The 27675-nt window shown below is 43.2% G+C and overlaps 2 protein-coding genes across 3 annotated transcripts in view; both read right to left on the reverse strand.

Annotated features, from left to right (window-relative positions):
• The window catches only part of LOC127556438 (sialic acid-binding Ig-like lectin 5), a 27822-nt gene continuing 147 nt past the window's right edge, over positions 1 to 27675 (reverse strand). The window contains exons 1-10 of one of the 2 annotated variants that reach the window (XM_051989594.1): positions 15563 to 15675; positions 15114 to 15482; positions 14188 to 14472; positions 13827 to 13877; positions 13304 to 13354; positions 11744 to 11992; positions 11379 to 11663; positions 11177 to 11276; positions 3632 to 3695; positions 1 to 3499 (exon numbers count right to left, since the gene is read on the reverse strand). In XM_051989594.1, the coding sequence (XP_051845554.1) occupies positions 3299 to 3499; positions 3632 to 3695; positions 11177 to 11276; positions 11379 to 11663; positions 11744 to 11992; positions 13304 to 13354; positions 13827 to 13877; positions 14188 to 14472; positions 15114 to 15482; positions 15563 to 15602 (1695 nt within the window). In that variant the 5' untranslated portion in view covers positions 15603 to 15675 and the 3' untranslated portion in view covers positions 1 to 3298. Of the gene's footprint in view, positions 3500 to 3631; positions 3696 to 11176; positions 11277 to 11378; positions 11664 to 11743; positions 11993 to 13303; positions 13355 to 13826; positions 13878 to 14187; positions 14473 to 15113; positions 15483 to 15562; positions 15676 to 27279; positions 27649 to 27675 lie in introns of those variants that run through there. The other variant, XM_051989593.1, reaches the window with a different exon arrangement.
• The window catches only part of LOC127556441 (sialic acid-binding Ig-like lectin 14), a 19402-nt gene continuing 14039 nt past the window's right edge, over positions 22313 to 27675 (reverse strand). The window contains exons 5-6 of the mRNA XM_051989597.1: positions 23344 to 23458; positions 22313 to 23224 (exon numbers count right to left, since the gene is read on the reverse strand). Coding sequence (XP_051845557.1) covers positions 23215 to 23224; positions 23344 to 23458 — 125 coding nt within the window. The 3' untranslated portion in view covers positions 22313 to 23214. The remainder of the gene's footprint in view (positions 23225 to 23343; positions 23459 to 27675) is intronic.

Below are 27675 nucleotides of genomic sequence, written 5' to 3' on the forward strand. Positions count from 1 at the left end.
TTTGTAAATAAAAAGCTTTAATAAAAAAATTAAAAATAAATTTATTTTTAAATAAGTATTTAAAAGCATACTTTTAAGTATGCATAAGTAAAGCATAAGTAAAATCAGATTTCCTGTTTAGGTAATACAACTTATAGATTACTGCTCTTCATTAAGATGACTGACTGTACTAAAATCCTGTTCCTTGAAACAAAAACAAAAGAGGTTCAATGATGCTCATAACTCATGGAAAAAAATGGGAGAATGGCTGTCAGCATAAGCTGAGGTAAGATTTTTCTGATTATATTTCTCCTTTTCCCTTGAATAGAAAATATCTTACTTAGTTGATTTTAAGCCTTGCTCAATGCAATTGGCTACCTGCATAACTTTTGACTAGAATTGACATGAAGTTAGGGAAGCATTATTCCTTATGTTCTTGATTCTTCTTTTATTCAAATTTCTATAATCATGTTATGAGATCAGTATGAACACAATATTAGATATTTATCTTTTAGTTTAATGCTGAACTCTATCTGAGTTACTATAGTGAAATGCTGATACAAGATCTGAGTCATTTGGTCTAGAATTTTTAGTACTTTCTACATTCCAAACAACTAGCGATTAAGTATTTAACCTTACCATTTGCCCATTACTAGTTATATATTCAGGTTCAAAAAAAATTCTCTTAATGATATGGGGATAATTAGGCAAATGATGTAAAGACTTGTGAAACTAGGATATAATTCTGTTACTTAATGATGTTAATATCATAATTCTCTCAATGTTAATGAAAAGAATACCAGCACAATTAGTTATTCCAAGAAAAGAAAAGATGTCATTCATCTTATAAATATTTTAAAGAAAGAACCACTTTTATTAGGGATTATTCATTTGAATATGACTAGAAGTTGGAAATGTTTTCATTATGAAAACATTTGTTTGGTGTTCTCATGCCCTCCTTGACTTCTCAGGAAGGGTGAAAACACCAAAGGGAGGGGGTCATGTCCTCCCTGACTTCTCAGGAAGGATGAGAACCCTTAGGGGAGATGAAGAACCAAACCAGACATTGTCAGCAGGTTCCCTATGGGCTAAAGGGTCTTATACCTTACCCAGAGTTCCCCCACCATCTACGGCCCTCTACAAGAAGTAACAAAGGTGAGTTTTGAAACCACATCCTGTAACTTTAGAGTCAGTACTATATACTGCCTCTTGCCTCAACTAGTTTTGTGCTTCTGAGAATGACATTAACCTCTTAGCACAAGGTCATTCAGGTCACTCTTTAAGGCTAAAAGTAAAAGGCTAAAACTCCATTGGTGGATGGAGTTCCCTATGCCAATTAAATCATAGTAGAGATAGCCAAACAGACACAGAGAGGCAAAAAAATAAAGACAGACTCAGTGAGAATAAGGGAAGGGAAGGGAAGAAAAAATAAAGACGAAGAGAAAAGAGAAGAAGAAAGGAAGGGAGGAAGGAAGAAGAAGAAAGAAAGAGAAAAAAGGAAGGAAGGAGGGAGGGAAGGAGACGGAAGAGAGGAAGGAAAGAAAAAGGGACAAAAAGACAAAGGGAGGGAGGAAGAAGGGAGGGAAAAATGGAGGGAGAGATGGAGGAAAGGAGGAAGGAAGAAAAGAAGGGAAGGAGGGAGAGAAAGAAGAAGAAAGGGAGAGAGAGAGGGAAAAAGAAAGGGAGGGAGGGAGGGAGAGAGGGAAGAAGAAAGAGAGGGAGGAAGGAGAGGGAGGAAGAGAGGGACTGAAAAAGGGAAGGAGGGAAAAAGAAAGAGGAGAAAGGGAGGGAGAAAGGACACTAGTAAATGGGAGCTTGAATTCTAGACTTATCACTTCCTGGTTGTGTTATTTTGTTCAGTGTTATATAGAGAGACTCAGAGTCAGAAAAATCTGGGTTTGATATCTGCTCAGATATTCATTGAGCAAATTATTTAATCACTCTTGACTTCAGTTTCCTTATTCATAAAATGAGGGGGTTGGACTTAGTAAACTTGAAATGTCTCTTATGTGTCTAAATCTATGATGCTGTTTTTTTATCTGAGCTACAGTTTTCTCATGAGAGAAATATTGAAATATATTGAAAATATTTAAGTACCAAGCAAAAAACACTTAATAGTAAGTATTTAGTAAATATCAAGTTAAAATCTTTGATAAATTACTTTGCTACTGGGAGTTATTGGGTACTTTGTTCTGTTTCTTTCTAATGCTCTTATATATTATGATATTAGCATTCCTTGTGTTTGTGTCCTATTTCCTTGCTAGACTGGAAGCTGCATGAAGACAGGGAATTTGACTCCAAATCTTGTGTTTTCCCCAATGTTTAATCTGAAATGGAAAATTCTGAAGACTATAGCTCTAATCAGGGAGCTAACTTAAATTAGCCAAAGAACAGTAAAGTTCAGCCAACTGGAAAGATTTACACGAACTTACACAAACTGAGTGAAACAAGTAGCACCAGGAATATAGTATACATGGTAACTGCAAGATTGTGTGATGATCATTTATGAAAGACTTGGTTCTTCTCAGTGATTCAGTGATCCAAGACAATCCCAACAAACTTTGGGAAGAAAATGCTATCTGTATCCAGAGAGAAAACTATGGAGAATGAATGTAAATCAACACATGCTATGTTCACTTTTTTCTTTTTCTTTTTTCTCTCTCTCATGTTTTTTCCTTTTGTTCTGATTTTTTCTCCCAATGTATTTTTTTAAAATTAAATATACATGTAACAAAAAAAAATTAAAAAATAACAACAAATAATAATAATAATAATAATAAAGCTCAGCCAAGTAAGTCCAATGGACTGATCCACCCAGCTGATATTCTATAACCTGTGAAGAGCTAACAGATTTCAATAATAGAGTGATCCAGCCTAGTAGTGGATTGGACTAGCATAGCAACAGGGTCCCCCATATAGCACAGATAACATGCTCAGCAGTGAACTTTGCAAGGACATTTCAGAAAAGACAAATATCATTGATGCCCTGCATTTCAGCACTTTAAGTTGCTTTGGCCACATATGTTCCCTCTACTTGTATCTCATTATCATTTACTAAAAGTTTGCACTCACTCTCCACCACCCCCCCCAAAAGATACATACATATGTACATACAACATACTGTGTGATTTGATGAAAAATTGGGTCCCAAGTTTTGGAGAGGGATATTTTGAAATTATTGTTCTTATTATGCCATTTGAATATTCTTGGGAAGTACGCTCATGGGGGCTTAGGAGAAATAGGCTTAGAGATATAGTGGTCCATAAAATTTATCCCTAGGGTCCAAGTGTAGAACCAAGGCTGTATCCTCAATAGTTGCTCATTGGATCTTAATCTCTGAGTACTCAGTGAGAGGGTCAGTAGATCCATGATCTTCTCTAGCTTTCACTGCTTGGAAGTTGAGATAGGCATAATGTAACTCCTCTGGTCCATCATCTGGAGCTGCTGGGTTTGGGGCTGGGTCTACAGCTGGTGAAATGGGATCGAGGGACTGGCCTGCCCAGGATGACCTCTTGGGATCCTGGAGTAAGGGCAAAGAGAAGTTCAATCAAATCAGGTCCTCTATGAAAGTAGGAGTATAAGGTAGGAGGAAGTGACCTGGGGACAGAGAGGGAGCTGGGGACTGAGACAGGTTGGGGTTGGTATACTCTACCTCTGCTTCCCCCCTGGATGCTGCTGGTGTTGCTGTCATTGACTTCTTCCTGAACATCTTTATTCTGAGGAGGTAGAAAAGCAGAGTTGACACACAGGAGAGAATCTTAGTCTTTGATTCATAGAACTAGAGCTTGGTCATTTACTCTCTGCCCAACCCTGATATATCATCTTTCCTCAATGGCCTTTTCTTTATTCACTTGTAAAACAAGGCAACCGGTCTCCAGTGTCCCTTCTGGCCATGACAATAGAACAGTAGTTCTATTGTTAAGGACCATTTTTTTCCATTAGACTATAAACCAAAGGAGTGTATAAGAAAGATCATGGGACCTAGAATCAAAAGAATGCATTTGCCACTATTTTCCTCTGCTGTCTTCTTACTCTAAGTCTCAGTTTCTTCATTTTTAAAATTAAAGATTTGGAGGAAATTTTCTCTTCCAGTTCTAAATCCTATAATCCCATGAGGTATAATACTGTTTCCAATCATCAGGGCCTGAAGTATTTTTCCACTATGCTTCCCAAATGGGTCTTCATTAGAGCAAGAGAATCCTTCCACTCTTTCTTAATCAATTCTCTATACCACTAACCACAGCATCAATTCCAAGCCTTCTCATCTCTCCTCAAACTTCTCATGGCATCTCATCCCTTACCCTCTCAGCTGAGGGCTGTGCTTCAGACCCTGCTTCCTCTCCTCACTTCACTGTGATGTCTTCCATACATCCTCCTTTACTCTGACCTTGGATAAAGAAAAGGCTTTCTTTTTTTGTCAAGACTAAAATCTCTACCTGATTTCTTATTTCCTATAGCAGATATTTTCACTAGATCACCCACCCTCTAGTGTCTTAAAGCTCTGACTATTTACCAACTCTTTCCCCACTATCAATAAACATCTTTATGTCACTCTCCTTTTTAAGAAATAAAAACCATCAATCACCTCCTAAAAGATATCTCCAAATGAAAACTCCCAGGAATATTATAGCCAAATTACAGAACTCTTAGGTCAATGAGAAAATATTACAAGCAATCAGAAAGAAACAATTAGAATACTATGGAACCATAGTCAAGATCACATGAGATTTAGCATCAACTATTACAAAGGATAGCTGGTTGTTGTCTTTCATTCTTGAAGAGAACCAAAATGACATCACTATATTAGAATCGAGTTACAGTATGTCTGACTATGGCTGATCAGATCAATACAAGCTCAGAATGCTTTGCCACATGTCAGACACAAATAGTACCTATGAACATTTGGGATAGAATCTCCCACTTTGTACATTTCATTTCTTCTGAGCTAATTCAATTATGTGTTGCTCATAAAGCACAGCAGCATCTCTGATGAAGGTATGCCATGTTGGGCAGTCTTGTGCCAATGTCTCCCATGTCATACAATCAATTCTAAAGTTCTTAAAAGAGATATTGAGACTATCCTTGTATCAACTTTTCTGACTACCCTGTGAGCATTTGCCCTGTGCAAGTCCTCCATAAAATGATCTTTTTGATAAGCCTGAATTTGGCAAACAATGTGGCCAACTCACAATAAAACTTCATAGATGCATCCTTTAAGTAAACATTGGCACCTAATAGACTATGTGATTGTAAGGAGGAGACACAGACAGGATGTGAAAGTGATAACAATATGTGGTACAGAGTGCTGCACCGATTAAAGATTTATCCTTTCTAAGCTGAATATTTGCATTCAATAGAAATGCTGGTCCCAAGATAAGAATTAATATTGACAAAGTAAAATGCTTCTCTGAGAAGAAACAGTTCCTAGCCAACTTAGAGGGTAAGCAGAGCCAACACAAAGTTGGCAACAGCGAAGTAGAAAAGGAGTGGGTGGCTTTCAGAGATTTGGTGTACAGCACTGCATTTGCTTATCTGGGTCAGAACAAGCACAGATATTAAGACTAATTTTCTGAAAATGATGGGAAAATTCAGAAACTATTAAATGAAAAAATGACAACTCCACAGAGAGTACCAGCAGGATAGTTCTTCCATTGCTAAGAAGATAACATTCAATTTCACCAAAAATAAAGTACAATTGAAACTTACCAATACAGGATTCTTAGCTCAGTAAGAAAGTAGGTGAAATCCAGTTTTATGCTGATAATAACAATCCAAAATATTTTTATGATGCACCGAAGGCTATTTATGGGCCAAAGTTGTGCATCTCATCTATTCAGTGCTGATGGGATCACATTGATTAGTGATAAGGACATATTCCTAGAGAGATGAACGCTTATATGAACATTTCCATAGTGTTCCCAAAAGACTATCATCAATGATCAATGCTGAAGCTATTGACCTCAAATTGAAATTCATCACTCTCTAGTTGAAGTTCCAACTGAGGAAGATTAGGTTACTTTCATGTGGTAAAGCACCAGATACTGCTTCTATTCCAGCTAAGATTTACAAGGTGGGGGGTTGTTCATACCAAAGATGATTGAAACTTTTCAGCTTACATGACAAGAGAAGGTTATGTCCTAGGATGCCTCATTGTTATGGGCCAGACCTCTGAGTTTGAAACAAAGGATTTTTACAAGGTATTAAGTCAGTGGAATTGATAGAAACAATAGTAATCTAATTTAGCATGGTTCAGTATGATTGATTTAATCCTACAAGGAGATGTTATGGCCAGAACTTGAAACAAGGTACTAAGTAGAATTGCAGAGACAATGGTTAAATCTAGTTTAGCACTGATTTAATCCTACAACAAATAATGGTTTCCTAGTGATATAATGATTGGCGTGTTCTCAGTGTGGGGCATATAAGCAAGAAGCTCTCAGGGCCAGAAGGACAAGTGCACTAGAAGCTCACAGAGCCTCAGCTAGGATTCAGTCAGAGAGATTCAGAAGCCAGAGAAGGCAGGCGGGAGCTCAAGCTCTTGGAACTAAAGCCAGACTGAAAGGCTCTCCAGAAAGCTGCCCAGCCCCAGGAAGGAGATAATAAAGGATCTGGACTATAAGAAAGCTTACCAGGCCACAAGAAAGGAGACAGACTTGGAAAGAGAAAATAAAGGATTTGGACTTTAATCCCTGGCTTCACTTGTGATTACTGAACTGAAAGGAAGACTGCCCCCAGAGACTCCAAGAAAACCTCAAGAGAACATTACATTTTAGAGAAGAATATTACACCTCATAGATTGTCCGGTGACAATCATGGGGGAGGGGGTGTCACTGCTGAAAATATTTCTGCCAGAGTACTCCTTAATAGGCTGATCCTACACCTGGAAAAGGGGCAACTAGGTAAGATATTGAAAGACATCTAGGCCTGGAGCTGAAGACTTCTCTTTCTGGGTTCAAATCCAAACTCAGACACTTTCTAGTTGTGTGACCCTGAGCAAGTCATTTCACTCTGTCTCAGTTTCTTCACCTGTGAAGGGAGCTGGAGAAGAAAATAGCAAACCATTCTAGTATCTTTCACAAAAAAATCCCAAATGGGATCATAATGAGTCAAACACAACTGAAATGACTCAACAACAAGGGAATGGAGAGACTGGAATATGATGTGCCAAAAGGCAAAAGATTTCAAACAAAAATAACCTAGGTAGCAGTAAACTGGCAAAAAAGCTGGTAAAGCTGATTATAATTTTACAGGGCAAAAATGTAAGCTTAAAGAGGCAAAAAAGTTTTGAGCATTCCTGATGAAAAGACTAGGGCTGAATAGAAAATTGAACCTTCAAATACATGACTCAAGAGAAGTGTTAAAAAAAGATAAACAAGAAAGAGAAAGCATAAGGGATTCCAGAAGATTAAACTGTTCATATTCCTATATATATGCAACCCCTAAGAACTTTAACATAATTAGGACAATTAGAAGCTATGTTCATAGATATAAATTTATTAAGTTGGAATGGTGTAAAAAAAAGAATGAAAGAGTAAGAAAGAGAAATTTAGTAGGAGAAGGGGAAAGGAAAAAAAGAATAGGGAAATTATCTCAATAAAAGAGGCATGCAAGAAAGAGATTCTACAATGGAGGGGAAATGCAGGAGGCCAGGAGTATCACTTGAACCTCACTTCTATCTGAACTGACTCAAAGATGGAACAACAGAGAGAGACAGAGAGAGAGAGAAAGGAAGAGAGAGAGAGAGAGAGAGAGAGAGAGAGAGAGAGAGAGAAAGAAAGAGAGAGAGAGTTTAGAAATTCATTTTATGAGGCAGCTAGGTGGGCAGTGCATAGAGCACCAGCCATGGTGTCATGACACACTTAACACTTACTAGCTGTGTGACTGAGCAAATTACTTAATCCTGATTGCCTCACAAAAATAAATAAATAAAAGAAATTCATCTTACTCAACAGAGAAATAGGAGGGGAAAGTAGCTTAGTAGATCCAGAATTCCACTACAAAGCAGCAATCATCAAAACAATCTCATATTAGAAAAGAAATAGAATTTTTCATTAATGTATCAGGCACAAAATATTTCAAATGATTCCAGCACCTAATGTGACCAACTAACAGATCCAATCTATTAGAATAGGAGCTCTCTATTAAACATACACCCCTGGGAAAATTGGAAAGCAGTCTGGTGGAAATGAGGTATAGACCAAATCTCATTGCAAATAACAAGATAAGCTCAAAACAGAGACATGATTTAGATGCAAAAGATGATATCATAGTCATATTAGCGGAACATGGAAAAGATGACTTGTCAAATCTATAAATAAGGGAAGCATCTATGGAAGAGATAGAGAGGATGACATGAGGCAAAATGGATATTTTTGATTATATGAAATGAAAAAAGCTTTCCACAAACAAAACCAATGAAGACAACATTGAAGGGAAAGAAACAGAAAAAAAATACATTATATTTTTCTCATTTCCCAAATATATAGGTCACTGAGCCAAATTTATAAAAATGAGACATTTTTCAGTCAATAAATGATCAGAGGATATGAACAGGCAGTTTTCAGAAGAAGAAATCAAAGCTTTTAATAGTCATATGAAAGAATTTTTTTTCACTAACAATTAGAGAAATACACATTAAAACAACTCTGATATACTAACTCGTACTCATTATATTGGCTAATATGAGAGAAAAGAAAAAAAGGCAAAAGTTGAAGAGGATGTGGAAAAATAGGGAGCTATGAAGTGGTCTAGGCATTCTGGAGAACAATTTGAAACAATGCCCAGAAGGCTATAAAACTGTATACTCTTTGATTCAGCTAGTTACCAGTTCTATATCCCAAAGAGATCAAAAAAAAAAAAAAAAAAAAAAAAAAGGAAAAAGTCCTATAAATATAAAACTATTTGTAGCAATTCTTTTAGTGGGGGCAAAAATGTTAGAAATTGAGGGAATACCCATCAGTTAGGGAATGGCTGAACAAATTGTGGTATATGATTATGATGGAATACTATTGTGAAATAAGAAATGAAAAAGTGAGAGTTCAGAAAAGCCTGGAAAGACTGACATGAATTAATGCAAAGCAAAGTGAGCAGAACAAGGAGAACTTTGTACACAGTAACAACATATAGTAAGCATGATGAATCATGAAAGATTTAGCTACCCTGATCAAAACAAGGATCCAAGAATATTCCAAAGGTCTCATGACGAAAAAATATCCATTTTCAGAGAAAAACTGATGAATTCTGAGTGTGGTTTGAAGCGTTTTGTTCACTTTATTTTTTTCTTTTTTGATTTTTTTTTGGAAATATATTTTGCATGACATCATATGCATAATGGTTATTATATCTCTTTCCTTCTAAATGAATAAGGGAATTGAAAGAATTCAGGATCAAAAATAAAAATTTTAATTAAAAAATGAAAAAGAAAAGTAAAATAAAAAGAATGATGCAAATGCAGAAGAAGCTCACCAATCAACTTAACTTTTTAAAAAAGACAGGCAACAAGAGAATTGGATGAATGCTAGTATACTAACATTATGGGAAGATGTGATCAGGAATGTACAAACTTGGAAGGAACTAAAAGCGGGGAGGGAATCTAAGGATGATAAAAAGGATTTTTGAACAATAATGCCAGGGGAGAGAGAAGAGGCAGGAAAAGATACAGGGCCGTTGCTTGGAGAAAATGGGGGAAAAGATAATGTGCTGCAAAGAGAAGGCAGATTCTCATCTATTTTCTCTGTCAAGGGGAATGAATACTGGAGAGAAAAGAATGTAGTGAAAGTGACAAAGGGACTAAGCATCTCAGAATTTCAATTTGGGGGTTTAATTGGGGTTTTGCTGGACTAGATATATTCCTTAAAAAGATTTAGGGTTTTTTTTTCTCATTGGGAGGGAGACAAAATAAATACTAAAATAAAATAAAAGATTTTAGAACAGAGAACAGGCTCCATAAAATGGAGGGGTACTAATTTTTTAAAAGTAGAATTTTTAGCCTGTTATCCTGGAAATCTCTCCTTCTCCTAAATGCCTGTTTTAAGGAATAATCAGACCCATTCACCAGATCATCTCCTTTTCATCTTATTTCTTTGAAGAAAGGGCACTGTACGATGTGGGGTCAAATCCAACTCTGCCACACTATCTATGACATTTGACTCATCATGCAGCTTAAGCAATGAAAAAGAAGGGAGGGATAAGGGAAAGAAATAAGAACTTACTAAGTACTTACTATGTTCAAGGCACTCTGCCAAGGACTTCACAGATATGATCCCATTTAATAATAATAATTAGTATTTACACAGTATTTATTACTTGCTATTGGCATAATACTAAGCATTTTACAGCTATGACCCTATTTAATAATAATAATAGCAATAATAGTTAACCTTAAATATCACTTACTATATACTAGGCACAGTACTAAACACTTTACAGATATATAGAATCCCATTTAATAATAATAATAACAATATCAAGAATAGCTGATGTTTATATATCAGTACAGTGTTAAACACTTTACAGCTATGACACCATTCAATTATAATAATAACAGATAATCTTAAACATCATTTACTATATGCTAGGCACTGTGCTAAGTACTTTACAGATAGTTCCCCATTTAATAACAATGATGATGATAGTTAACATTTATACATCACTTATTATGTGCTTGACATCGAACCAAGAACTTTACAGATATGATTCCACTTAATTATAACAACAAATAGCCTTTAGATAGTGCCCTGTAAGTTAGGTGCTATTGTTATTCTCATTTTACAAGTGAAGAAACTGAGGCAAAAAGTTTCAGTGTTTTGCTTCTTAAATTTAAGGCAGGATTTGAACTTCATGGTTCCAGACCCAGCTCTCTATCCTCTGTGCCACTAGCTTCCCCCCTTTGATCCTGAAAATTCTATTGAGTCTAGAATCAGGGACCTGGTTTCTTTTAATCCATGAGTTGACACAAATCAGGTCATCAATATAATCTTGAGTAAGTCAGGTTGGCTCTATGAATGTTTGTTTGTTTGTTTGCTTAATCCATAAAAGGCAGGCTACTGGAAATTCCCTTCCAATTCTATACCTTGATCATGTGAAATCTGAGCCTGAACTTAGTGACATGAACATCTGAGGATTTCTGAGATATCACAACATACTATAATTTCCCCCCAAATGAAATCCCCCTCCTTGTCCCAACCCCAAGACTCACAGGAGAAGGAGGCAGAGGATAAGTAGCGTCGAGATACCAGCTCCACAGAGGACACCTATGATGATACCCCTTCGGAAAACATGAGACAGATCGGTCCTATCTGGACAAAAGGGAAATTTGGGATGAATATGGGTGGTGGTCATATTGGACCCACTCTCCTCAGGATCCTATGCCCCAACTTCCTCATTCCCTAGCCTCTCACCTGGCACTAGCTGGAAGAGCAGAGTTTGGTTTCCTTGTGTGTTCATCCCCTCACAGCTAATAGTGATACTGGGGACTCTGTCCATTTTCATTATCAAGCTGCTGTTGATCCATGGTCCGGACTTGATAGACAGCACCCAGAAGTTGTCACTGTTATTGTTGTGATCAATATACTCTCCTCCTATCCACCAGCGCACTGAAGGAGCTGGCTCTGCTTGGACAGAACAGGTACAATTCAATCTCTCCTCAGCCCAGAAGCACGAAGGGCCGAACATCCTTGGGGCATCTGTGGGAAGATAAAGGAGACACTTTCCATTCCCCATCAAAGGCCAAATACCCCATGAAACTCAGCCCTCGCACACTCACATTGCACAGAGAGGGTCAGGGAGACCTCTTTGGAGCCCAGAGGATGCTGAGCAAGGCAAGTATATTCCCCCGCATCTGCTGGTCCCATGTGGGGCAGCTCCAGGTGCAGGACTCCATTATCTGAGAGCTGAGAAGAGGCCAGGGTTTGGTTCCTCAGTATCCAAGTCAGGGTAGCTGAGGGATTGCTGTTGGCAGCACAGAGCAGGTGTTGGGATTCTCCCTCCTTTACCACAAGAAGTGAGCTGTTTCCTGTGGGGAAAAAAAGCTGAAAAAGATCAGGATGTCCCATGAGTGAGAACTTGGAGGGCCTCAGAGATCACCTTGTTCCAACTTCACTGTACCCAACAGGGAATTGGGAGCTAGAAAGCTAAGGTGACTCCTCCAAGATCACACAAGAAAGGGACTAATTGGAAGAAGACAGGACCAAGCTCAGCCCAGTGAGGACTGCCAGGCTCTTCTCCCTCCACTCCATGGTACTCGGCTAGGTCACCAGAGGCAGAAAGTACAGTCCTTAGCTCTTTCTAGTACCAGCACACACTGAGATCATGTTCCCTGCCTATCCCTCAAATCCATTTTTTCTTTATCTTCTCTTTCCTCCCTCCCTTTCTTTTTTCCTTCCTTCCTTCCTTCCTTCCTTCCTTCCTTCCTTCCTTCCTTCCTTCCTTCCTTCCTTCCTTCCTTCCTTCCTCCTTTCCTTTTTCCTTCCTCCCCTCCGTTATTCCTACCTTCTGTCCTTCCTTCTGTCTGTCCTTCTTATATAATCTGCCTTTTTGGTTCATTGTACCATTAATGGAAAGATAATATGAGGAAGAGAGAGCGGGGAGGAGTGTATGGGGACTGAAAAGTCCACACCACGAGCCTAGGAATCTTACTTTATATGAGCCTAATGTAATCCTCAATTTCCAAAAGCCCTGATGTCTCAAATACTAAAAGTCCTGTACTTGCCATGACTAAATGCTAAGGATTAGTGTGGATGGCTAAAATCCAATTCTCAATTGGCCATGACTCAGAGACCCATTCCCTGTAGCCTCCTCCTATATAAACCCTTAAAAGTACCAGATCAGCCCTAAAACCAATGGATGTACCATGTTAGCAAAACATCCCCATGTTTAGTGGACAGAGCATTGCCCTGAGAACTGAAAGGCCAGGATGTGACTTGTACCACACAGACCAAGCCTGGAGAGGTCACTGCATTTAGACCTTGCATTTAAAGCTGACATCTCTCTGGTGCTGGTACTTGGGTGAACTAGGACAGGTCCTCCTCACAGCTTTCAGCCTCAGCTTTCTCATCTGGGGAATGGGGAGGAGAATGGTCCCATTCCTTACCTCATGGGACTGTTGGGGGGAAATAATTTCTAGCTCTTAAGGTCATGAGGACATGGGAGCTGTTCTCATTTCAAGAAAAGGAGCAGTCCTGGACAAGCAGAACTTAGACCTGCAGAATAAGAATTCCCGCATCTTCTGTATCCCTCGTCTACCCCACATCCACACTCTCAGAGTAAAAGCTGAAGCAGCTGGGGACCCTTTCTGCCATTATCCTGAGACTTTGTTAATTAATACCTGTTATACTGTTGTCCTGGGCGATGGAGATGGTCGCATTCTGCACAGGATCTACAAGAGAAGGGCCAAGCTGGCTGGGGGCTGGAGTTCTCTGCCCAGCTCAGCATTAGACTGAGAATATCAGAGTACAAGGGAGCTCAGAAGCCAGGTAGGGGAATCCCTCCTTGACTGACATTGGCACATGAAACCACGGACACTTAGAGAGAGAAAAGATGGGAAACCCCAGACATGGCTCTGCTGGCTGCAGCTTTCCCTGCTCTGGTCCAGGACAAAGGCATCCGGTTTGTCAGAGCTGCACAAAGGGCCTGGTATGTGAATGCAGGGCTGCTTCCTGCCCCTTCCTCTCCTCCCCCAGCACTCACAAGACACACTGAATGTCTGAGAAGCAGAACCTGAACCTACAGAGTGTGAATCCCTGCATCTCCTGTCTCCCTCATCTGCTCCACAACAACGCCCTCAGTGTAAAAGCTGAAGCAGCTGGGGACCCCTTCTGCCATTATCCTGAAAGTTTGTTAATTAATACCTGCTGTGCTGTTGTCCTGGGTGATGGAGATGGTCACACTCTGCACAGGATCTACAAGAGAAGGGCCAGGCTGGCTGGGGCTGGAGTTCTCTGCCCAGCTCAGCATCAGGCCCAGAACATCAGAGTACAAGGAAGCTCAGAAGCCAGGTAGGGGAATCCCTACCTTACTGACATTGGTACATGAAACCACGGACACTTAGAGAGAGAAAAGATGGGAAACCGCAGACATGGCTCTGCTGGCTGCAGCTTTCACTGCTCTGGTCCAGGACAAAGGCATCTGGTTTGTCAGAGCTGCACTAAGGGCCAGGTATGTGGATTCAGGGCTGTTTCCTGCCCCTCCCTTCCCTCCCCCAGCACTCACAGGACACATTGAGTTGGATGGTTCTCTCTGTGCTCAATTGGTGTCTAGTAAAGGTCAGCTGACAGGTGAGGTTGGTGCCATGATGCTGGTACCCAGGAATGAAGGAGAGCTCTGAGTAGGGGGAAGAACTGAGCACTTTTTGCTGGGAGGGGAGGGCAGCCCCCATCCAGGAGAATCTGAAGGTCTTATTTTCCTCACAGACCCAAGGAAATGAACAATTCAGAGTCACTGCTTTCCCCGACTCTAGATTCTCTGGAACGTAGATGTCTGGTTTCTGGGTCAAGCCTGGAGAGGAGAGTGACAGTGAGCCATGGCCCGGGGTGGGGGAGGGAGGGAGGAGGGTTAGATCTCAAGTGCCCTTCAGGTATTGCCCCTCCACCATCCCTTTGTGCCTAATGTGTTCCCTCATAGAATGACCCCCTTGATAACTCTGCTCTTTGTCAGACTTCTGGGCATCCCATCATCCTCAATACCTGAATCAATCATAGATTCTGGATCAAGAGGAAATAGTTTTAAAGGCAATAGGGAAGAACCCCTTCATTTCACAGAAGGGGAAACTGAATCCTAGAGAGAAATGGAAAAATTATAAAGTGCCCCAAAGACAGTCAGTCTGAAATCTGGGATTTAAAATTAGTTCTATTGAGAAGAGATTTGGAGTGCTTTCCAGCACAAGCCAAGGCCCCTCTCAGCCTTGCCCACAGTCCTAGTTCCTCCCAAAGAAAATCCCACTAAGTTCCCTCCCATTGCAGCTTTGGAGTTTTAGGACTGGTCTTCACACCCTTAGTTTTACTTGCTTCTCTTCCTAAGTGGGCTCCTCACTTGTTCCACCTGTTCTCTGACCCCTCCCACAGGGTCTCCAAGGCCAGCCCATTCCCCAGACCTCCCTCTTCATATAGTGAGAACCTCCCATGAGAGGAGCATCCTACCTGTCACATTCACATAAAGGGGATTCATTATAAAACTGAACTTGAGGCCTCCTCTTTCCAAACGGAAGACATATTCCCCAGTGTCTGAGAGCTTGGGGTCCATGATGCTCAGAGAGCAATTGAGCAGCCTGGGGTCCCCAAGAAGATAAAATCTGTCCCGGTCTTCCTCCTGCACCCAACGGAATGGGTCATTTGTGGCCACAGGATCACCATCTCTAACAGGAACCCCTTTTCTGAACCAGTAGCCATAAACAGGGCTGGGTGAATGGTATCGGAGTTCAGAGGCCCGAAAGGTGCAGGGAATGTGGACACACATCGCCTCCTGTACGGTCACCGAACGCTGCATCCGCAGTGTCTGGGACAGGGACCCTGAGGGCAGACAGAGGCCTGGTCAGCATCTCAAACTCTTCTCACCTCCCTCAGCCCCTCCCCCTTGAGACCCCACTCACCCTCCCAGAGCAGGGACAGCAGCAGCAGCAGCGACAGCATCCAGGAGACAGGAGAGAGCCGGGCTCTGTGGGGCACTGTGTCACTCTGCCAACACCATGGCTCCCTCTGCCCGTCTGTGTCAGGTTCAGGGCAAAGAGGAAGCTCCTACAGGAAGCCCCAGGGTGGGGACAGGGGGAGGACTATCTTCAAAAGGGGAAGCCCCGGCCCCTTCCCCAAATGGGCTCCTGTCCTCCTAGCTGAACTCAGTGGGAGGGGCTGCCTGCCTTGCTTGGGCCAGCTTCAGGGACATTCAGGACCAGGAGCTGAGGGAGAACAGATCTGGGCCCAGGCTGGGCCAGCATGTTGCATGGAATAGTGGGAATATATGGCTGATATGGGTGCAGGCACCAGCCGCCCCATACCTCTGCAACCTGGACTCATGAAGAGCTGAGCCAAAATCCAGCCTCAGACATTTGCTGCAAGTCCTGCTTGAACCTCAGTTTTCCCATCTGTCAAAGGGGGATAAGTAGAGCATCTTCCTCCCAGACTTGTTGGGAGATTCAAAGGCAGATTGCAAATTTGTGTCAATCATTGTTACAGTTTTACTCCCCTCTAAGAACTCCGATGCAGCTACACTAACAAGCTGCCTGGTCTTTAAACATGGCACTTCATTTCCCATCTGTACACATTTTCCTGGCTGTGAGAGCTTAACGATTCCTGCCTAGGCTGCCAGTTCTTCTTAAATGGAGTCCCGAATTTTGGGTTCTCCTTCTTTTCCTGGATTCCCCTTTCCCAACTTCCTCTGTTCAGACCAATCTCCACAAGTTTCTCTGCAGTCTACAATCCCACTTAGATTTTGAGACCATCACCTTTGGGTATTTTCATCCTCCATCCTTTAGTCAGACTCTCGGCCACCTTGGGATACAGCCTTACCTTTTGGTGCCGTTGGCAGCCTTTTAGCCACCACAAATATGGCTGTGAATATTCCACAAGTTAGAGGATCTTTCCATTTTCTTCATGAAGTTTGTAAAAAATAAACTTTAAGCAAGTAAAAAATCAAAAAAAGAACAGCATTGAGCATGCTCATATGAGGAAAGCTGGGAATTAATTGGGGAAAAGAATGGAATGGAATATTTGGAGGAAGAGCCAAAGAGATGAGTGTTTCTTTCCCGTTATACCTAGGAATCAAAGGCAAAAGAGATGAAGACACTTTTACTTTTTTTATTATAGCTTTATATGCATAGGTAATTTTACAGCACTGACAATTGCCAAAACTTTTGTTCCAATTTTTCCCCTCTTTCCCCTCATCCCCTTTCCCCGATGGCAGGTTAACCCATACATGTTAAATATGTTAAAGCGTATATGTCCCAACAGTGATTTTGCTGTACAAAAAGAATGAGACTGAAATAGTGTACAATTAGCCTGTGGAGGAAATCAAAAATTCAGGCGGACAAAAATAGAGAGATTGGGAATTCTATGTAATGGTTCTTAGTCATCTCCCGAAGTTCTTTCACTGGGTGTAGCTGGTTCAATTCATTACTGCTCTATTGGAAGTGATTTGCATCATCTCACTGCTGAAGAGCCACGTCTATCAAAATTGATCATTATATAGTATTGTTGAAGTATGTAATGATCTCCTGGTTCTGCTCGTTTCACTCAGCATCAGTTCCTGTAAGTCTCTCCAGGCCTTTCTGAAATCCTCCTGTTGGTCATTTCTTACAGAGCAATAATATTCCATAACATTCATATACCACAATTTATTCAGCCATTCTCCAATGGATGGGCATCCCTTCAATTTCCAGTTTCTGGCCACTACAAAAAGGGCTGCCACAAACGTTCATGCACATACAGGGAAGACACTTTTACTTGAATCACAAGCCTGATGGAGAAGCAGAGGCAGGAAAGGGCAGTGTTGGGGGATTTCACTTTTATAAATTTGCTGAGTCTCTCTGTTACAGGAGCCACTTGTTAGTGGCTGCTGGGTGTTACGGGAGCCACCTGCTGGTGGCTGCTGGGATCTACTTCTGACCAGCAGAATAGATCCCTTCCTGTGAGGATGATGGGGATACAAGGAGACTAAGAAGCAGTTGTATTCTCTGACCTCTCTCCTCTTCCCTCTTGCCTCCACTTTATTTCATTCCCCATTCACCAGCAATATCTGCGGCAGGAAAGGCTGCATTGCATTTCCCTCAGGGGTGCTATGATTCACAGCTGTGGGGGGCTCTTGGAGAATTGATCCGCCCCTTCACTCTTGGCATGGACCTTAATATCTCTGTCTCTGTCTCTCACTCTCTCTCTCTCCTCTCTCTTCTTTTTCTCCTTTCCTTTCTCTTTCCTTATCTCTATTTCTGTCACTTTCTCCTCTCACTCATTTCCCTTTTAAACACACACACACACACACACACACACACATGCACACACCTGTACACAGGCACACACATACATGCCCACTCACATTAACAGCAGCTGAGGATGGATTAAATTACTGATTTACACCAGTGCAGGTTTCTTCTTTTAAAGGGGGGAAGAAACTATCCCATTCTGCAGTTGATTGTACAAAAAGGACCTATTTGCTGGGGTGAACATGATCCTTAGCTTAGAGGGAAGGGGCCTCTTGAGGTTTTGAGAGAGAAGCAAAGTTCATCAGGGCATGATCTGGCAAAGACTCCCAATATTGGTGGAGATTTCAAAGAATTCAGAGCAAAGACAGGATTCCATCAAAAAAAAAAAACCTGTCATGACTCAAAGGCTGTTAGTACAGGAAGGAAGAAGGACATTGAGGAATAAAATCCTGAGGACATGAAGGGAGGAAAAGTGGGATTCATAGGAAAAGGCAACTGTCCATGCAAATGGAATTTTAAAATTCAGTGATAGAGATGTCCGGGAGACAACAGCGGCAAAGAGAACAGAGGAGTGTGCCCCATAGAATAAAAATAGTACTTGGATTGCTGACACTCAGAGTGAGGAGAGTGGGGAGGGGTCTCCTATGTGTGACAGTCCGTGATCTCAACATCCTTCCAGCCCTGATGCTTGAGGAAGACCCAGAAACTGAGTGTGACGATGAGGATGAGATCAGAACATGTCCCTCCGCTGTGACCATGAGTTTATGGAAAGTTTCTATTCCTTTGTAGGTCTGTGTGTTTGTGGGATGAAATGAAGGCTGTCCTATGGCAAGGAGGCTGTGTCACCTTTGGGGCTTGCACAAAAGCCGTTGTTGAACTTTTACTCTCAGCTTCAGTGACCTGGAAATGAGACAATTATTGGCTTTCCAGCAAAAACGTCATTTGTTTGAGGCAGAGGTGAATAGGAAGTGCGCAGAAACCCAGGGACCCTCATTCCTTGGGGAGGTGGAGGACAAAGAAATTTTGACATCCAAATTTCTGATTTCAGATGATGAAACGGAGGCCCACGATCTTGTCCAAAGTCAACCCAGGAGAAAATAGCTCCCAGCAGGATCCTGCCAGCTCTTATAGCTCTGTGGACTCTGGGGACAGCTGAGGGACTCTGCTCTAGGGTGGCCGGGGAATTGTTTGTGTGCAGGGTAGTAGGTCCCTTGCTAGACTTCCTCCCTCCATCATTTCCCCTTCAGGACTGCCCTCTCCTTCCCCCAGGGAGCAGGGATGGGAACAGGGTCATCTAAAGGAGCTGGCAGAATCAGTCCTATGAGTGTGCCTCATAGTCCCCAAAGCTGATCTGACCCCTGGAACCTGGCTAATGGGCCAAGGCCCCAGAGTTTCCAGGGGAGCCCACCCTGTTTTCAGAAGTGATAGAGCCATTCTCTCCCTGCCCTGGTCAGCCTCCGGGAAGTCTTCCTGGAGGAGGTGGCTTGGCTTAAGTCTATCTCATGGCAACTGAGATTTTTATAATTCGACCCAGAAAGTGGGAATAAGACATTATCCCAGTGAAGCTTCACAAAAACTATGACAGGGAGGAGTTACTGGGCTTCTCTTTCAGTCTTATACATGAAGAAAAGGAGACTCAGAGGGATGAACATTATATTTGTCTCTTGTCACATAGGCAGAGATCCCCACTCGGCCAGTGAAGCCGGGTTTTCCTGGCTCAGGGACAAAGCCTCCCTCTCCAACCACAGATCAAAGCATAGGCCAGCAGCTCAGCAGGCCTGGGGATGACCTTTGTGATGGCGAGTGCCCCAGGACCAAAGGGCCTGAGCCAAGGTGAGAGGATAGAGAAGGAACAGTCTATCCTGGCTGGGACTGCTTGGGAAGACTCCAAGCTCAGGAAGAATAAGCTGAGCTATGGGGCAGCCCCAAGGATTACCTTAGTCCCAAGCAGCTGGAAATGAGGCCCTGGTCCAGGAAGGAAGGAGAGGGGTGGTCCAGTGGGCCTGGCTGGGATGAGCCACATCTGGAGAGCTGGGCATGCTTCTGGGCACCAGCATTCAAGGAAGGGTCATCTGGGGATCATTGAGAGGATTTGCCAGCCTGGACTGGCAAAGGCTTTGAGATCATGTCATAGGGAGGGCCTGGGGTGTTCAGAGAAAGAAGAAAGACCATGGGAAGGATTCTGCAAATATGGTGGGCTAGTTTTTTAAATATCAAATGCTCCAGATTTCCCTCACAAATAGAACAAATCTGCACCTTGGAGCAAACAAATATTGGGAAAAAATCGGGAAAACAGGGGTGCTCCAGGTTCGATCCAAGAATATCTGAAGAAAGACCTAGGGCCAGAGATTATCCATTTGGAGTGCAAACACCTCTGGGCTTACTCTGCAGAAGTACTAAGTGGGGACTCCTGGAGCAGCTGGTTGTGGCTGGAGCCTCAGCAGGAGCCACAGGGACTTTCATCTCTCACACTGTTGGTGGAATTGGGGGTCTGAGTCCTCGGAAGATTGAGTCAACCTCAGTTGATTGGGAATGCAGGCCTAGTTATGCTGCAGAGACCCAGGGGGGAGAAGGAACCAGCACACTGGAAGTGCAGAAGCAGGGGGCATGGAGGGACACTGCTGGTTTGGGGCACTTGCTGGAGGATGAAGCTCTTGATTTGGAGTTCCTCTTTAGAGAGGAAAGATGAAGTGGAGTTACAGGCACAATGATTAGACATGCTTACACTAATACCTCTTATTTTAAAAAGTGAACCACCAAAGAAGAAACAATCCCTCTCAGAAACTTGCTATGGGACCAGGAAAGGCTAGAATCAACTTCAAAAGTGGATACTGAAGTAAAATAAACTTCTACCCCAAAGAGTAAAGTGAAATGGCTCCTTGTCCAGAGAGAATGTATACAAGAACTCAAAAAAGAATTTGAAAATCAAAAAAAGACATTGAATGAAAACTAAAAACTAAATAAATAAATGAAAACCATCCAAGAAAAACAAGAAGATTATGGGAAAAAAGTTACCTCAGTAGAAAAGAAGATATAGAGTTACAAAGAGGAAAATAGGTCTTTCAAAATTAGAATTAGGGGGCAGTGAGGTAGAGCATCAGCCCTGAAGTCAGGAGTATCTGAATTCAAATCTGGCCTCAGACACTTAACACTTCCTAGCTGTGTGACCCTGAGCAAGTCAATTGAGCCCAATTGCCTCAGCAAAAACAAACAAACAAACAAACAAATAAAGGAGTGAGTAAATAAATAAATGGATGAATGAATGAATGAATAAATGGATAAATAAGCAAATAAATAAATAACTGAATAAATAAGTAAATAAATAAATGAAGGGATGGATGAATGAATGAATGAATAAATAAATAAATAAAGCCAGAAAATTAGAATTGGGCTAGGGGAAGCCAGTGAAGCTCTAAGAAAATGAGAAACAACAAAACACATTACAAAGACTGAAAAAAATAGAACAGAATGTAGAAACAGTTTATTTTAAAAAAAACAAATCTGTGGAAAACAAAATATAGTAATAATTGGACTACCTGAAATTTGTGACCAAAAAAAAGAACCTTGGCATAATAATGCGAGAAATAGTCCAAGAAAATTGTCCTGAATTGTTAGAATATGATTGTAATGTTCTTGGTTCAGTTTTCCTGGAGGTCTTTGGGCCAGCCTTCCTTTCAGTAAAGTAATCACCACAAGAATAGCCAGGTATTAAAATCCAAAATTCTTTATTGTCTCCTTTGCCTGGTGCTCTCCTTGCTTTCTCTGGCCCTGACTTTTGCTTCAGCCTCCAGACACAACAAAGGTGGATTATAGAATGAATCTGTCTCTGCCTCCTTGGGCTGAGTTTGTCTCAGTTTATATGTTCCAGACACATTATAAACCAATCATTATATCACTTGGTTGTAAGATTAAATCAATCATACTGAACTTAGAGAACTATTAAGCACCATGCTAAACTAGATAACCATTGTCTCATCAATTGCACTGACTTAACATCTTGTGTAAGAATTTTTGTTTTAGAGTTCTGGCCCATAACACATGGTGGGAAAGCCGGAATGGAAAAAAAAATCCATTGATCACCACCTCAAAGAAATTCTTTGTAGAAAACCCCTAGGAATGTTACTGTTAAGTTATGAAACTCCAGATTAAATGAAAATTTTGCAAGAAACATAAAAACAATTATAAAATGCTGGAGCTACACTTATAATTGTACAGGACTTAGCAGCAGTCACATTAAAGAAAGGAGGTCCTGAATCATATCTACCAAGAATCAAAAGAAATACGCCTATGACCAAAAATATCATACCCAGCAATAGGATCCATAATATTGAGTGAGAACTAATGGACATTCAATGAACTTACAGATTTTTAGGACTTTGTAGCAACCAAACACAAACACAATGAAAATTTAACATATAAGAGCCAATATCAAAGAATTTCATATGACATATTTATTTTTTTACATGGGAAATGTATACCACATGTTTAAGAGTGACATCAGCAAGAGGGTACCTCCCAAGAAATATTGGGGCAGAGTTAAGGTAAAAATAATAACCATGTTATACAAATGAGATGCAGAGGAAGAATAGAGACAGAGGCTTGCAGAGGGAGGAGAGCTCTTATTCACATTGGGAATGGGTTAAGTTGGCAACAATACATACATACCGTTAAGGATATTGCACCCTACAAAATCTATGAAGAAAGAGAAGGGGGATGGGTGTGTGGGCGAAACCAAAAAAGATGAAGGAGGGATCCAGGGTGGAGGGAGGTTAAATTATAGCAAGACAAGTTAAGGAGCAGAATAAAAGTAGAGTCAGCAGGCCTAGAACAGATGTGTATGTGTGTGTGTCAGGGTGTGGGGGGCGTTTGTGTGTATGTGTCTATCTGTATTACATTAAGATATCCTCTCTTAACTATAGGTTGCTGGGTGGAGGGGGGAGGGTTGAAAAGGGAATGAAAAGAATAAAAGAGCAGAGAGCAAAAGAACAATTTACCAGGAAGTAAAGAAAAGATGGACCCTCAAGAATATCATTTCTTCCACTAATGTTTTTTGTACTGGCAATTCATTGTTATATATTTTGAATCCATTTTTGTTAATAAATAATATATATTTTTAAATTCTTAAAGGAAAAGAACAGGGGAGGCCTGAGGACTGTCTCCCAGTCCTGGGGTTGGTCCTGTAGCTGGAGAGTCAGACTTGACTTGCTTGGTCCTGAGGGCAGAACTCAGGCCTCAGAGTGGAAGGAGGCAGGTCTGGACTGGGTTCAAGGCCAGGAGCACTGTCACATGGAGGACTGGGCTGCTTCAGGGGCCAGTGGGTGCTCCTTCCATCAAGGTCTCCTGCGGGACAAGCAGGCCCAGTGTTGGAGCATAGCTGGAAGCCCCTGGGATTTAAGGCCAGTGGGGGTGTGGGTGAGGGGCAGGGGCCACCATGGGGTGGTGGGTGCAGACACACTCACCGGGTGTAATAGAGCCAGGTGAGGCCATAGGTGAGGGCAAAGCCGGCCCCCATGAGGGCTCCCCGGAGCAGCATGAACATCAGTGGCCAAGAGCTGTTTTCCTGGGCTGAGAACACTGTGGGAGAGAAAGGGCTAAAGACACTTAGAGGGGGCTTACCCTGCCCTCAGCCTGAGATGTTCCCTCCTGCCCCTCTCTGTCTCAGTACCCCAGGAGCTTCCTTGAACTCCAAAGTCCAGAGCTTCCAGGCCCTTGTCTAGAGCTGGGAGACAGAACCCAGCCGGCACAGGGCAGGTGCAGAAATGACTGCCTTGGCACCTTTCCCCCTCTGCTGCTCACAGAATTCAGAGGAGGAGACAGAAGAAAAGCCCACAAGCATCTGCCCTCAAAGATTCCAGTCCCAACCCTGACAAATGCCATCTTGGATGCCCAGGACCTGAAGCCCACTTGTGCTCTGCATGAACCTCAGCTCTCTTTCCTCACCACCAGCCATGAGCTCTATCCAATGCTGGGCTAAAATGGACTCCATTTGGTCTCCAGCATGGCTCTCACTGCCTGATCACTTCAGGATCAAACCAGCAGCTAAGCTTGGTTCGTCGTGACCCCTCTTGCTGAGCTATAATGGGAATCAGGGTCCCTTTCTCACTGCTCACTGACCAACCCTTTATTATCCCAGCCTCAGCCTTCCCAGACATTGAGGTCAGGCTCACTGGCCTAGGGCTTGTGTGCTCTGCTCCTTCTTTGGGAGAAAGACCAGCTAAGCCAAACAGCGGGGATCCTTGTTCCTCTGCAGTGCTCCTGTTCCTTTCCCATGGTTCATGATCTCAGATATGTTGTGGAGAGAAGCTCAGCAGTCTGCACCGTTCTTTCCTGACTAGTCTCTCTGGTCGGGTATTTATTCACAGGTAGAAATACCACCTCCCCACACCAAGGCTTGGATTTTAAATCCCCTAAACTAGGTTCAGGGAGTAGGGCAACAGTGAAGGCAAAGCCTCCTGGGACTTCAGCCCGCCTTGTAGGAAGCACCAGCTCGCTGTCTCCTTGGGCAAAAGAAGGGGAGGCTCTCTTCCCTCACTCTGAGACGTCCTGATCAAACTCCTGTACTTGGTTCTTCCCAGCGCATCTGGCTGGCCTCTCAGCAGCCTCTGTTTTCCTTCAGGGTCTTCCACTTGCCACCTCACTCAGCCTCCTCCAAGCTGTTGCTGCCTCCAGATGCCCCAGCCCTCTAACTTGGCAACAACCAGACACTGAGGCTCAGGGTACCTGGGGATTGCTGTTGGCAGCACAGAGCAGGTGAGGGGACTCTCCCTCCTGCGCACAAGGAGTGAGCTGTTTGCTGGGAAGACAACTGACAAAGATCACGCTGACCCACCAGTGAGGACCTGGAGGGATTCAGAGAGCCCCTCGTCCCCATCTTCATTGCACAGTAGGGGACTGGGAGCTAAAAAGTTGGGGGGACTGCCCTTAGGTGACAAAGGATGGGGGCAACCGGAAGAGAACATGACCAGAAGCCCAACCCAACCAGGACTTCCACGCCCATCTTTCTCCACTCCATGGTACCCAGCAGGGCCTCAGAGCCATAAAAGTGCCGTCCTCACCTCTTTTGTTCTACCAGAGCCTAGATCATTGAGTGCAAGCTATGTTCCCTGCCTCCCTTGGATCCAGTATCTCTTTACCCTCTCCTCCTTCCTTCTTTTCATTCTTCCACCCACCCACCCATCCTTCCTTTTTCTTTCTTCTTTGCTCTCTTCCTTTGTTCTTTTTTTCCTTCTGTCTTTATTTCTCATTCCTTTCTGATATTATCTACCTCTTTTTTCATTGTACCTATTAATGGAAAGATAATATGGGAGAGAGAGGGGAGATAGAGATAGAGACACACACACACACAGAGAGAGAAAGAGAGAGAGAGAGAGAGAGAGAGAGAAGGAGGGAGGGAGGAGGAGGAGAAGGAAGAAGAAGGGAAGAAGAAGGAAGAAGGAGGAAGGAAGGGAAGGGGAGAGGGAGGGAGCAGGATGGAGGGAGAGAGAAGGATGGAGGGAGAGGCAGGTAGGGAGGGAAAGAAAGTAGGAGGGAGAGAGAGACACACACAGACACAGAGACACAGAGAAAAGGAGGGAGGGAAGAAGGAAATGAAATGAGGAGAGAGAGAAAAAGAGAGACACAGAGAAATCTACAGGACCTACAAGAGAAGGACCAGGCTGTCTGGGGGCTGGAGTTCTCTGCCCAGCTCAGCACCAGGCCCAGATCATCAGAGTACAAGAGATCTCAAGGGCCAGGTAGGGGAATCCCTCCTTGACTGACAATGGTACATGAAACCATGGACACTTAAAGAGAGAAAAGATGGGAAACCACAGACATGGCTCTGCTCGCTGCAGCTTTCCCTGCTCTGTCCAGGACAATGGCATCCAGTTTCTCAGAGCTGTATAAAGGGCCAGGTATGTGAATGCAGGGCTGCTTCCTGCCCCTCCCTCTCCTCCCCCAGCACTCACAGGACACACTGAGTATCTGAGAAGGAGAACCTGAACCTACAGAATGAGAATCCCTGCATCTCCTGTCTCCCTCATCTGCTCCACAACAACGCCCTCAGAGTAAAAGCTGAAGCAGCTGAGGACCCCTTCTGCCATTATCCTGAAAGTTTGTTAATTAATACCTGCTGTGCTGTTGTCCTGGGCGATGGAGATGGTCACACTCTGCACAGGATCTACAAGAGAAGGGCCAGGCTGGCTGGGGGCTGGAGTTCTCTGCCCAGCTCAGCATCAGGCCCAGAACATCAGAGTACAAGGAAGCTCAGAAGCCAGGTAGGGGAATCCCTACCTTACTGACATTGGTACATGAAACCATGGACACTTAGAGAGAGAAAAGATGGGAAACCGCAGACATGGCTCTGCTGGCTGCAACTTTAGCTGCTCTGGTCCAGGACAAAGGCATCTGGTTTGTCAGAGCTGCACTAAGGGCCAGGTATGTGGATGCAGGGCAGCTTCCCGCTCCTCCCTTCCCTCCCCCAGCACTCACAGGACACACTGAGTTGGATGGTTCTCTCTGTGCTCATTTGGCGTCCAGGAAAGGTCAGCTGACAGGTGAGGTTGGAGCCATGATGCTGGTGCTCAGGAATGAAGGAGAGCTCTGAGTAGGGGGAAGAACTGAGCACTTTTTGCTGGGAGGGGAGGGCAGCCCCCATCCAGGAGAATCTGAAGGTCTTATTTTCCTCACAGAACCAAGGAAATGAACAATTCAGAGTCACTGCTTTCCCCGACTCTAGCTTCTCTGGAACATAGATGTCTGGCTTCTGGGTCAAGCCTGGAGAGGAGAGTGACAGTGAGCCATGGCCCGGGGTGGGGGAGGGAAGGAGAGGGGTTAGATCTCAAGTGCCCTTCAGATATTGCCCCTCCACCATCCCTGTGTCCCTAATGTGTTCCCTCATAGAATGACCCCCTTGATAACTCTGCTCTTTGTCAGACTTCTGGTCATCCCATCATCCTCAATACCTGAATCAATCATAGATTCTGGATCAAGAGGAAATAGTTTTAAAGGCAATAGGGAAGAACCCCTTCATTTCACAGAAGGGGAAACTGAATCCTAGAGAGAAATGGAAAAATTATAAAGTGCCCCAAAGACAGTCAGTCTGAAATCTGGGATTTAAAATTAGTTCTATTGAGAAGAGATTTGGAGTGCTTTCCAGCACAAGCCAAGGCCCCTCTCAGCCTTGCCCACAGTCCTAGTTCCTCCCAAAGAAAATCCCACTAAGTTCCCTCCCATTGCAGCTTTGGAGTTTTAGGACTGGTCTTCACACCCTTAGTTTTACTTGCTTCTCTTCCTAAGTGGGCTCCTCACTTGTTCCACCTGTTCTCTGACCCCTCCCACAGGGTCTCCAAGGCCAGCCCATTCCCCAGACCTCCCTCTTCATATAGTGAGAACCTCCCATGAGAGGAGCATCCTACCTGTCACATTCACATAAAGGGGATTCATTATAAAACTGAACTTGAGGCCTCCTCTTTCCAAACGGAAGACATATTCCCCAGTGTCTGAGAGCTTGGGGTCCATGATGCTCAGAGAGCAATTGAGCAGCCTGGGGTCCCCAAGAAGATAAAATCTGTCCCGGTCTTCCTCCTGCACCCAACGGAATGGGTCATTTGTGGCCACAGGATCACCATCTCTAACAGGAACCCCTTTTCTGAACCAGTAGCCATAAACAGGGCTGGGTGAATGGTATCGGAGTTCAGAGGCCCGAAAGGTGCAGGGAATGTGGACACACATCGCCTCCTGTACGGTCACCGAACGCTGCATCCGCAGTGTCTGGGACAGGGACCCTGAGGGCAGACAGAGGCCTGGTCAGC

This window comes from Antechinus flavipes, chromosome 3 (assembly GCF_016432865.1).
Source record: "Antechinus flavipes isolate AdamAnt ecotype Samford, QLD, Australia chromosome 3, AdamAnt_v2, whole genome shotgun sequence".
NCBI classification, from domain to species: domain Eukaryota; kingdom Metazoa; phylum Chordata; class Mammalia; order Dasyuromorphia; family Dasyuridae; genus Antechinus; species Antechinus flavipes.